Genomic DNA, 11,950 nt, shown 5'->3' with positions numbered 1-11,950 from the left:
GAGCATCTGTGTACTCACTCCTCACTTCCCCACCTGCCACCTTGGCCCCTCTTGGGCATGTCTAGCCCTTCCAAGAGGAGCATGTAAAGAAGGGGAAGTGGGAAGGGGCACGCCGGGAGCCCTGGCATCAGTCCCGTGGGGGAGCTGGCAGCTGGCCAGGAGGAGAGGAAATCAACAATTCCACCCCAGAGCCTCCTCCTGCCTGAGTTCCCTGGCCCCCATTTCCCACCACTCTGGATGCTCCCAATATGTCTGTGTGGACGCCCTCCACCCTCCGGTGTGGCTAGAATGGGGCGGAGGGGCCACCATGTCCAGCTCTGCCTGTTCTCCCAGCCCCTGCTGCCCGCTGACCTGCCTCCACGACCCACCTCTGGCCCTTGCCCTTCCTACCCCCTCCCCCGGCCCTCCCTCCGCCACATGCCACTCAACTCTCTCCCCCTGGCACAAGAGAACATTTCTAGAAAAATCTACTTTTGTATCAATGTGAATAAAGTTAGTGTGTCGTGTGTGCAGCTGCAACCCAGACTCCTACGCATTTCTGTCGGCTCTGCTTCCAGACTCCAGCCCTGGCCTCAGCCTGGAGCCGGGCCTGCTGCCTTTCTCAGGAGATGCAGAGGGTGATGGGAGGGCCAGGCTGCCAAGCCACGCTCTCCAAGGCTTGAATGGTAGCTAATAACAGTTAGGCAGTGGTTTTTTATGCTGTGCTCCCTATGTGTCCGGCAGTCTCCAAGGTGCTTTACACCCATTAACTTGTTTAATCTTCAGGACACGCTACCAATTATTAGCCCCATCTTACAGACGAAGAGACTGCGGCACAGAACTTACTCGAGGTACCACAGCTAGTTAAGTGGTGGAGTTAGGATTCGAACGCAGGCACACTTGACCTCTTTGCTGCCGGTCCTCTCAGTTCTTGGGCGGCTGCTTCATGTCCTTCGGCCTCAGGAATAATGTACATCGAGCAGGATTGAGGTTAGGACTAAATGAGGTGATGCAGGCAAAGTGCTCGCCACACCTTAAGCAAAAGTAGCTATAAACTCTGATAGCAGCTCGCAGACCAGGCCTATGAGATGTGACAACAGCCATTCACCTGGGGGCAAGGGGCACTTTCTCCCCCCTCCTCCATAACGTTCCACCCTGTATGGCCCCAGGGGAGCCCTCATCTGCATGTCATGAGGTGTCCTTGTCAAAGATGGTAGACGTAGAAATGAGGCAAGAGAGCCTTGGGCATGGAGGTACTCAGGAGTTAGGGCCACCTAACCTTGCCAGGGTTCAGACCCGTCACATGAAAAATGGGCGAGTACCACCCGTGCTGCGCAGGGAGCGAAGGGACCAGTGAGTGGACCACGGGCCCTTCACCCTTCACCTGTGCTCTACTGAGGTTCAGCACCACTGGTGTTTCATCTCAAAGGCCGGAAGTGGGCAGAACAGCCACTTTACCTGCAGATTCTCTCTCTCTCAAGATAGAGGCTTCAAAGTCCTCTTTCAGGACAGGCTGCTTCCTTGCTTTGAGAAAAATACAATATAGACCCTTTGGCCACTGAAGATGAAGCCAAGTGCTCATCCCGGAATGGAAGAGAGCATTGGTGGGGAGCCACACCTCCCTGCTTGACAATAGAAAGGTGCTTGTCAAAGGTGCCTGGGAGGGCATCTCTGCAGGTATCTGGAGAGAGAAGCGGGAGAGGTACCTGGCTTTCTCCTCCCTGGGGCCCTGATGAGTTTGGGGCCTGGACCCTGGGTGGGGTGGACATGTGCCACTCCACATGGAGAGAGGCAGGCCTCTGACACTGCCCACTGGCCTTAAGCTAAGGAGACCTGTGGAGGGGACTCAGTCTCTGGGCCTTGGGAGGAGGTTTTTACAGGTTTTTCACCACGTGTTCCCGGCTTTCCGTTGGCCCCATGCTTTCAGTCAAGTCATTACTCAGTCTGGTCCTAGCTGTGCCGCAGAGTATTGGGTGGTGGGACCCTGTGTAAGGGGAACAACAGCTACCTGGGGAGAGCCAGCTGTGGGGCCCCAAGAAGTGAGGGCAGAAGAATGCGCATTTCATGGACTTCTACAACATACTTAGAGAAGGCCACCTGGTCAAAGAGGGGACTCCTGCTGTCAGCTGGGAAAGCTTGCAACTTCTGGATGCCTGGGCAATAAAGGGAGGTGTGTCACCCCCTGGTCCCCCAGGGTTCCCCACCCCGGGAAGGGAAGCACAGGGAACACGGCACACCACCAAACTCTCGAAACTCAGCTTTATTGAGTTCCAGTGTCTCCCTCTTGGTCTGAGCTCAGCCCCGCTGGCTTTGATAGGTCTCTGAGACTCAACGGCCCAGGGTCTGGCAACACCCCGGCTCCACCACTCCCCTCCCCAGCCACCAGGCTCCCCAGGGAGGGAGGAGGAGAGGCAGCTTCTATGGTGTTGGAGAGAAAGAATGGGCAGCGGGGTCAGAGGCCGAAGAAGCCATACAAGCAGCAACATGCCCAGAGCACCCATCACACACCAATTCCAGCCACACTCCCGCCCCCCACCACCACCACCACCACTGAGAGGGCTAGCTTCCAAGCTCCCACGCCTGTCAGCCTTCTGAGACCACGCCCTGCTTAGCTGATCAAGCATGGCTCATTCTCAGACCCCGGGACTGCCCACAGGAAAAGAGCCTCTCCGAGATGCCACAGGGCCTTGATTGGTACACTCTAACCCCGGCGCTAGCAAGAGGTGTCAGGGGAAACAAAGCTCAGACCATTACCCCTTCATCCACATTCTTGCCACCCCTGCCAGGGACAAATCAAAGGACACGATCGCCCCATCTCACAGTGAGTTAACAAGCCGACCAGAGCTGGAACTACATGTCCCAAGATGCACAGCTCTGTAACTGTGCACCACTTCCCCCAAGCATGATCTAACAGAAAGGAGGCACGGTGCATTGCATTCTGGGACTTGTAGTCCCCAAGAGACAGCACCAAACACCCAGGGAAGCGTTTACAGGCTAAGACTACTTCCCACCCAGCCCCCACCCACCACCCAGGCCCGGCTCTACGCTCAGCATGGGCGAGGGAGAGGAATGGAGGGTCCCCTCCCAGTGCACAGGGTTGGGCGCTGTCCTGTTGGAACTGTGCTGCCATTCTGGGTCCCGGACATCCAGCTCAGAACACATCTGGGGAGAGAGCAGGGGCGGGGTGACAGGAGAGAGGGTCAGCAGCAAGCCGTGGAGGACGGAGCTGAGCATGCAGCCCTGGGCTAGCCCTGTGGCCTCTCCCTGAGCCCTGATGCATGGTGCAGGAGGATGGGATATGGTCCCCTCCTAAGCCTCCCTCCTGGGGCAACCTGGCCTTAACCCCCCTCTCCAGGATTAGCCGGCCTCACCTCTGGCTAGTCCCAAGGCCTGGGGCAGGCTGAGGCAGCAAGAGGAAGGGAGGAGGAGTAGGCTCCGGTTCCGAATCTGGACGGCCGAGAGGCTCCCGCCCCACCCAGCTAGCCTCCCCGGAAGACCTTATGGCCCTACTGGCCACAGAATCTTCCTCGCCACAAAGAGGCCTTCTGGGGGAAGCAAGAAGGGAGTCCCAGCCAGACGGCAGTGAAAGCAAGCGATGCGGCCCACGGGGAATTGCAGAGAGAAGAGTGCGAGGGAGAAGCAGCACCAGGAGGGAAGCAACAGAGACGTCAGAGCTCAACACTGCGCAGAAACCAGGGTGGGGTTGTCTGCAGCCCGATAAGGAAAGCCGTGGCTGCTGACTCTGGCTCAGAGAACCTCAGGCCAAGTCCTCCTTCCTTAACATCATCAGCAACACAGGTGGCAGAAGACCTGGGCACGAAAGGCCTGACCCAAGCCACTAATGCCCCTTTAAACTCCCTGTCTAATAAGAATAAGTGAATCCTGGCTCCTCAGGCCCTCCCACTGCCCTGAGGCCCCCCACCCTGGGCTTTGCCAGGGACCTATCAGCCATGGGCTGAGCACAGCAAATCCTGACTCCACGCTGGAGGGTGGAGGGGGGTGGACCTGGGAGGGAGCACGGAGGTGGAGAGGGGCTCCTGCAACTCAGGCCACGCCCCTCTCTGCTCTCCTGACAGTGAACAGGACCCCTGGCCCCCTGAATCGGGTGGGTTGGGCCTGGTGATCAGAGGATGAGGCAGCGAGAGGCCTTCTCCTCCGGAGATGGGCTGGGTTTGGCTGTGTCACCCCTTGCACCCTCATGGGTCTCCCCCATGCCTGGGTCGTGGTTCTGGGCCTTGGGCTGCCCCTGCTGTCGACGCTGTGCCCCCCGCCCACCTGCTGGTTTCTTCCCAGCTGCCTCCATCTCTGACAGGCTGTAGGCCATGGCAAGCTGCAGGTCCTCGTCATCCTCAGAGAGGTCGCTGTCAGGGGGTCGCGACACAGGGGTCTGCCGGACCTGTGTGGCCCCTGATCTGGAGGTGACAGACTGTTGCTGCTCGCGACGGCTCAGCTCCAAGCCCAGTGCCAGGTCATCCGGGATACCTGTGGGAGTAACAGCCACCATGATCCAGGCTCTGATCCAGGCTGCAGGAATCCGGCCTCATGCAGCAGCCACTCTGACCACTCACAGCCCCTCCTCTGGAACTGGTGTGCATGCATTTTGGCACCTAGCGTAGTGGTTATGAGCATGGCCAGGCATTCGGCTCCAGCAGGTATGAGCTGTCTCCTTTGGCAAGTTACTCAACCTCCCTAAGCCTCCCTTTCCTCATCTATAAAATGGGAATGACGTGAGTGCCTGCATCATCAAATTGTTCCAATGATTAAATAAGAGAGCCCATGAAGAGCCTTTAGCACACAGAGCTCCCAGAGTCGGCGGGCATAAAAGGGTAGTCATGGTGACCATCCTGTACTGCGTGGCAGCGTCGTGGGAAGAAGAGTTCAGCTCCAGGAGCCCTGTGTCCTGAGTTTCATTCCTGGCTTTACCCTTTGGTAAGTAGGTCAAAGCCTTGGGCCTGGGGCTACTTGGGAGTTAGGGCCATTTAGCTGTGCTGAGGCTCAGTCTCCTCAAACGAAAAGTAGGGCGAATGCAAACTGCCCTGCTTTCCCCCCGGGTGTTTTAAGAATACAAGGGATGTGGTATGTGCGCAAGTGCTTTAAAAATAGTCAAGTGCTCTGCAAACTCCAGGCACCCCACACATGATGACGGTGATTAGCTGGCCCTCTGAGACTCCACAATTCTCTGTCCCAGCCCCCTTCCCCGGGATCACCATCTCCAACCCTGCCAGTCTGGCTTCCCTGCCCCAGGGGAGTTCAGCGAGGAGCAGTTAGGGGAAGGGGCTTTGGGGCCTGGGGCTTCCTGATCGGGATTGGGTGGCAGAGCCGCTCCTCACCATTGATTGTGACAGACTTCAGCTGCCCGTCCTCCTCCACTTCCACCCGCTCCTGCCCGTTCTCCATGATCCTGGGGGAGACAGCACAGTTCATTCGGTGGGCGTGCCCGAGTCCTGCGGGCACCTGTCCAGGCTCCAGGACGTCGCAGTGGACAGGGCAGTCCGTGCTCTGCCCTCAGGGAGCTGCTCTCCAGTCGTATGCGGCTCCGCTCCACCCCCACCCACCCCACACCCCGCATGGTCCCAGAAGGAGCCCTCACCTGCGCGTCGTGATGCGGCGTCCTTGGACAAAGGTGGTAGATGTAGAAACAGAGCGAAAAGCACCAGCCCCAGGACTGAAGGAGAAAGATGAGGAGGAGAAATCTGGCATTGGGACAAAGGAGGAGGAGGAGAAGAGGATGTTAGACAGAGGCTGTACCAGGCAGGCTGCATGCACAATGGACCAGGAACCTCTGTTGGGTCTCCCCGCAGAGCTGCCCAGAGGCAGGGTTCCAGAGACACAGAGAGAAGGCGTGGGAAGATGACAAGCTGAGGCGAGGGGCTCCAGGACTCCAAATGCTGGCAGGCATGGGAAGGGACGGCACTTACCAGAGTGTCCAGGGAAGGAGGAAGAGAAGGTGAAGAAAGGGCCCGAGTGTCGGGCACTCCGGTTCTGAAGCTCTGAGAACGGGCCCAGGTCATCTGCAACAAGTAAGCAGATGAACCATCACCTGGTGAAAAGATTCCCCCACCCTAGAATGTGGGAACCCTGCTCTGAAGTCTCGAAATATAAGCTGCTACGCAACTGGGCACATTTCTGATTTTTTTCTTTTTTGCTTGGACTGATTTATAAATTAAATTCCTTTTTAGTATTATTATATGAAAAAGTTCCCTGGTCAGTTCTGGCCACTATGAAGAATAAAGGAAGGGGGGTGGGGAATAGCTCCTTCAGTTGTATGCAGATAAGCCTGGCATGATGTCAGGCAGACACAGCTACAAGCCCCAGCTCCGCCATCTCTTGTGTGACTGTAAGCAAGTTATCTGAATGTGCCTCAGTTTTCTCATCTGTAAATGTGGATAAAATTATCTACCTCACAGGGTTCATTTAACCATTCAAAAAAGTGGTCTCTGTTGTTGTTTGTAATGGCATTATGACTGTCCCATGATGCTCTGAGTCTTGCTTTCATGGCTGTCACTGTGGAGGTTTAACAATGAATTATTGTTATCATTTAATAAGGCGAGTCTCTGCAGTGTCACTATAGGTCACGCGGGTTCTGGAATGTGTAAGGTTCTGTCCCAGAGCTCACTGGATCCACCCACACAAAATCTTCTGTCCGTGGAATTCTGCTTCCGTCTCAGCCTCCTGCCTAAGGGCCTCCCAGCTGATGGAGAGCAGGCCTGGAGGGAGGAGTCGAGCTTATCAGAGGCCGCCCGAGTCCACTCACCAAAGAGCTCTGCAAAAGGGTCACCACTCCCGAAGAACTCCCGGAAGACCTCCTCCGGGCTGCGGAAGGTGAAGGTGAAGCCAGGGCCGCCACTGCCAGCTTCCGCCCGACACGGGCCAGTACCTGAAGGAGAGGCAGGATGAGGAGGGGGCTTAGGGCGTGCACCCTGCCCTGAGCCAGGGGCCCCCCTAAGGCACAGAGACTCCAGGGAGACTCCAGGAGCCTCGAGAGCAGAGTGAGAGCAAGCATCCAGTGCAGGAATCTGCCCTCCCCCTTCCTCCCTGACCCACTTCCATCCCTGGGTGCCCCCGCTCCACCTACCTGCCCCAGTCAGCCCTTCCCGGCCATAGTGGTCGTAGATCTCACGCTTATGCTCTGGAAAGAGAGAACAGATCATTTCTCCCTCCCTCTGGGATGACGGCCTCCTCTTCCAGGCTAGGCCCCTCAGAGAACTGGCCAGAGACTGACAATTGGGGGGCAGAAGGTTGCACAGGGGACATGCGCTACGGGTTTTAGCAGCAGCTCAGGCCTTCACATAGTGGCTCCTTCTCATCTGTAAAATGGACACAATAACAGCACCGACCTCAGAGTTGCAAGGATTAAATAAGACAATCCACCTTGCACAGTGCCTGATACATAGTGCTTCATAAATGTTAGCTAATCATTACTATGTTATTATTAATCAGGGCCTAGCCTAAATGTCACAGAGAGACCTTTCTTGACTACCTAAAACTGGTGCCTATTATTCCCTATTCCCTATCACATCACCCTGCTACGTTCCTTTGGAATAATCTTGTCTGTGCATTCACTTGGTTAATGTTGGCCTTCCCTGACCAGACTGTGATAAACCCATCAGGACTTGTAGGGCCTGCTCGTCCTCCATCGTTCCTCAGTACCCAACAAAGGCCTGGCACCATAAGCACTCAGTGAATATTTTTTGAATTAATGAATGAAAGACCTGGACTCATATTCCTCGAGCAAGTTACTTCACCTCTCTCAGCCTCAGTTTCCTTGCCTGAAAAATGCGGGTGATAAATCCTGTCTCACAGGATGGCTGTGAGGACTCATGGAGATTACAACTACCAATGCCTGGCACAGAGGAGGCTCGGCACACCTTGGTTACCTGCCCTGTTTCCTTCCCCTTGTCAGGATCCATGCTGCAACTAGCAGACCCTGGGGAGCAGACACTGAGACAGGGGATCAGGGGAAGAATAAAAGGGTGCTTGACACACAGTAGGTGCTCCTCTGAATTGAAACAAACAAACAAACAAAAAAATCCCAGAGTCCCTGTGGGAGGGGGGCACTTAAATGCCAGGTTTGAAAAGGCATGGAGGAGACTGGGGTGGTGGCAGCATGGCTTTGGGAAAGAGTGTGAGGGGGCATGAAGTGGCAGTGACAGGTGCTGCCCTGCCCTGACCCCTGACCCTGGCCCTTACTGTCCGACAGCACTTCATACGCCTCGGCCACCTCCTTGAACTTCTTCTCAGCAAACTCTTTATTATCTGGGTTCTTGTCTGGGTGCCATTGTAAAGCCTTCTTCCGATATCTGCAGGAAGTGGGTTCAGAGGGGAGGGTCAGGAGACAAACGCAGGCACTTCTCACTAGGGAACAGAACGACCCACATCCTGTTAGCCCACCATAGCCCTTCCACCACTCAGATCCCGGTCCATGCCAGCTGCTAGGGCTGCCCCTGCAGCAATGTTTTAACGGAGTCCCCATCTCGCCCCTCTGCAGCCAGTGCTGGGACTATACACTTGTATTAGACGTAAGGATGAGAAAGCCCCAGGCCTAACGCCTCCCTGGGGCTCGCTGGGGCTGGGGTTGCTAAGGACGTGGGTACATGTGGCCATTGGGGGGGAGGGGCACAGTGCTTGAGCATCTTTGCACTGCATCCTGAGACAGTCCACACCTAGAGGCTGGGGGTTGGCGTAGGAATAAAGGGGAAGGGAGGGGATGGGGGGGCTGTACTGGAAAAGAGCTCACACTGCACCTTCCAGCGGAGCTTCACGCTGTAGACTTTCTCCTACTCATCCAGGGGTCTCCTTCCTCCCTACAGGGGTCGCCCTCTGAGGGAGGCCCGCAATCCTTTCTAAGGACCTGGCTCTCTCAGCCCGGCCTCTGAAGGGCCCCAGGGTGGTGGGGCGGGGAGAGGGGGGTGAGTGGCTTTCTGGTGCACAGCGGAGGCACTTACGCCTTTTTGATGTCATCAGCGGACGCACTTCGCGGCACGTCTAGGATCTCGTAGTAGGATGCCATGGCAACTCGTCAGTCGTCAGGCGGGCCTCCTTGGGGCTACGGTAGAGAAGGTACAGTCAGGCGGAAAGAACCGAGAGCCCCTTCCGGGGCTGGAGACCCCGGGGGCGGCGGGAAGCGCTCCCAGGGGGCCGCGGAGCCCGCTGGCTCTCCTCGCGGCCGGTGACTCGGCTCCCTCGGGCAGCCTTATCGGCCCTCGCAGGCCGGTGCCACGGGCTATCTCGGGGCCCAGGGCCGGGGCGCCCTATCGCGGCCCCCAAACGCCAGCAGCCCGGCCCAGGGCCCCCCAGCCTGACCGGGGCCCCCCGCCCGCACCTCCTCCGCCGGGAGTCCCTGGCCTCTTGGAGCGCCCCGCCCCTGCCCCCCGCCGGGAACCGTCTGGCACCGGCTGCCCGGCTCGCGGCTGCTGCGTAGGACGCGGCAGGCCCAGCTGTGCGCGCAAGCTTGCGTCAGCGGCACGGAAACTACTAGAGACCCAGAGGAGGCCGGCTCGGCCTGTCACCTTGGGGGGTGGAGGGGGGTGTGTGCTGCTGCAGGGGCTGCCGGGAGATGGAGGCGGAGCCGGCTATTTTGGGCTTGCACCAGGACAACGTCATCCCCAGATGGGACCTGGGAGACAGCGGCAGGCTCCATCCAGGAGTGCCGCACTTGCCAACAAACAAGCCACCCAGCCCCTGGCCCCTCTGTGGCTTTCCTAGAGACAGGCTCGATGACCGAGGATTACTCACCCAGAGGAAATCGCCACTTCAAGGGCTCACAGACTCCTCTCTGGGCCTAAATCCTCCCCCTTCTTGAGATCCCTGCTCTAAGCCCCAGCCCTCAGAAGAGGCTGTCCGACTTCCCTGAGTAGGTCAGACCTGCCTCTCATAGCATCTCTTGGCAACCTTCCTCCCACTGGTCAGAGCATTTATTTGTTTGATTATCTGATTGACAGTCACCTCCCCCACTAGGATGCAAACTCCACAGGGCAGAGATTATGTCTTTTTTCTCACTAGAGTATTCAGGACAGTAGTGCGGTTCAAAAATATCCTTTGGGTGATTAAATAACGCACAGATGGGAACATGTTCTTAACAATTTTGACACATTTGGGAGATTAATGGGATTAATGGGTGGTTAATGGGAAAATGGGGGGAAAAAAAGGAGAGGAAGTTCCCCAGATTCGAGGTTTTTCTTTCCAAACTGATCCTGAGTAGACCTCTTCCACCTTAGAGCGTTTTCTGGCTTCAGGCCTCATGGGAAAGTTAGAGAACCTTCTAGAACTGGCTCCTACTTGATATCCAGGCCAATCCACAAGCATTAATTGAGCATCTTCTATGTTGTAGATGCTGCCAGGATGTAAAAAGAAGACTGCGGCCCAGTCCCTACCTTCACAGAGCTCCAACTACCAGCCCATCAGTATAGACCACTGGGAAACCCCAAGGCTTTGGAAACAGACCTGGGTTTCCAACCTGGTACTACTGTGTGACAAGAAAACCTCTAAGGACTCAGTTTTTCCTCCCTAAATACAGGTAACGCCTAGGGCTGTTTGAAAGTCAAATGAGGTATGGTACATAGTAGGTCTTAGTACAAAGGTTCTCTGGCATCATGACTGGCCCAAGCAATACTGGTTATGTGTATCCAGAAGAATATTTTAGGCTGGGTGACCCAGAAATGCTTCGTCAAAGAGAAGGGCTTGAGCCAGACATGAGAGAAGAGCCTGGTGTGCGTTTGTCCAGTTTTCCTGGCTGCTCACAGCCTGAGCCTCCTACCTACCTACATCTGACAAATTCCCATTGCGTAGGCTTTGATGGGAGCCAGGCCACTACCTGCCACAAAACCCGACACTTGCTCTCCCAGACTTCCTGGCTCCAAGGTGTAGGCAAAAGCTGGATGTTCTGCCAGTTGGAAGCTCCAACTGGGACTTGGAATCTGGAGCAAGTCACAGAGAAGCAGGGGCAGTTGAGAATTCATTTCTGCAGTGGTGGCAAGCAGAGCCAGCAGTGGCCTCTAGTGTCTGTAGGAGGAAATGTCAGCCTCGACGCCAGGGTGAGAGGAGGCCTCACTGCAGTGGGTGGAGGGGCCAGGGGCTTTTTAAGCAGGATGTCCTGTGTCCTGACCTTGACTGTGGTGCTGGCTGCCCAACTTCCCTTGATGGCTACCTGTTTGCGGAGACTTGTTTGGCAGCCCTTGTATTGATTCTGTATGCTACCCAGTGTCTAATTGTGTGTGTGTGTGTGTGTGTGTTGTATGTATATGTGTGTGTGTCGGGGGGTCCTTTTCTTTTTTTATTTTGCCAGAGTTAGTTCCTGCTGTTTCCTGACTGACCTTGGTATAAGAAAAAGGAATAGATTAGGTTAGGTCACTCCAAAATCTTCCAAATCTCTTTCTTTTTACTTCTCTTATCTCAACAGACATTTGTCTAGCACCCTACCATGTATGTGGTTTTATATTAAGAGTAGGAATACAGAGAGCTTTAAGTTTCAGTCCCTGTACTCAGGGAGATGAAAACCTCATTGGGACACAGACAAATGACAGCCAAGGGAAATTATGTGGAACACATCTAGCAAGCAAAGGGTTAATTTCCTTTGTTCACAGGGAATTCCGACAAATTTATGAGAAAAGACAAACAATGCAGTTCTTTAAATGGGTGAAGGGCACAGACAAGACAGTTCACAGAAGAGAAAGTACTGGCTTTTAAATATGAAAAGATGCTCAGTATCATTCATAACAAGAGAATTATAAAGGAAAGCTGCAGCAAAATACTTTCACTTCTTGGATGATTGACAAAGGTCAAAAAGTGTAATATGTTGTATGGACACAGGCGGTCTCATACATTGGTAGTAGGAGGGGTGTTTGGATATAACTTCTAAAGAGAGCAGTATGAAGTATATATCAAAAATCAAGGTATATAGGGGCTTCCCTGGTGGCGCAGTGGTTGAAGGTCCGCCTGCCGATGCAGGGGATACGGGTTCATGCCCCGGTCC

The 11,950-nt window shown here is 55.3% G+C and overlaps 1 protein-coding gene across 2 annotated transcripts; it reads right to left on the bottom strand.

The window, feature by feature from the left end:
- Positions 1 to 2,223: 2,223 nt before the first annotated feature.
- DNAJB2 (DnaJ heat shock protein family (Hsp40) member B2) lies at positions 2,224 to 9,392 on the bottom strand. Of its 2 annotated transcripts, XM_065880468.1 has the most exons (10): positions 9,302 to 9,392; positions 8,925 to 9,025; positions 8,170 to 8,279; positions 7,055 to 7,108; positions 6,734 to 6,856; positions 5,898 to 5,990; positions 5,570 to 5,672; positions 5,310 to 5,380; positions 4,255 to 4,461; positions 2,224 to 3,141 (listed from the first exon to the last, which is right to left on the bottom strand). In XM_065880468.1, exons 2-10 carry the CDS (start codon positions 8,987 to 8,989, stop codon positions 3,131 to 3,133), a joined length of 837 nt encoding a protein of 278 aa, XP_065736540.1. In that variant the 5' UTR covers positions 8,990 to 9,025; positions 9,302 to 9,392; the 3' UTR covers positions 2,224 to 3,130. The 2 variants fall into 2 exon arrangements, with proteins under 2 accessions (XP_065736540.1, XP_065736539.1); XM_065880467.1 differs by lacking the exons at positions 2,224 to 3,141; positions 9,302 to 9,392 and having other exon boundaries at positions 4,103 to 4,461; positions 8,925 to 8,989.
- Positions 9,393 to 11,950: the final 2,558 nt, after the last annotated feature.

The sequence above is a fragment of the Phocoena phocoena genome, chromosome 7 (genome assembly GCF_963924675.1).
Source record: "Phocoena phocoena chromosome 7, mPhoPho1.1, whole genome shotgun sequence".
In the NCBI taxonomy this organism is placed as follows: domain Eukaryota; kingdom Metazoa; phylum Chordata; class Mammalia; order Artiodactyla; family Phocoenidae; genus Phocoena; species Phocoena phocoena.
Note: the sequence above shows the minus strand (reverse complement) of the source record. Positions and strands in the feature narration are given on the sequence as shown.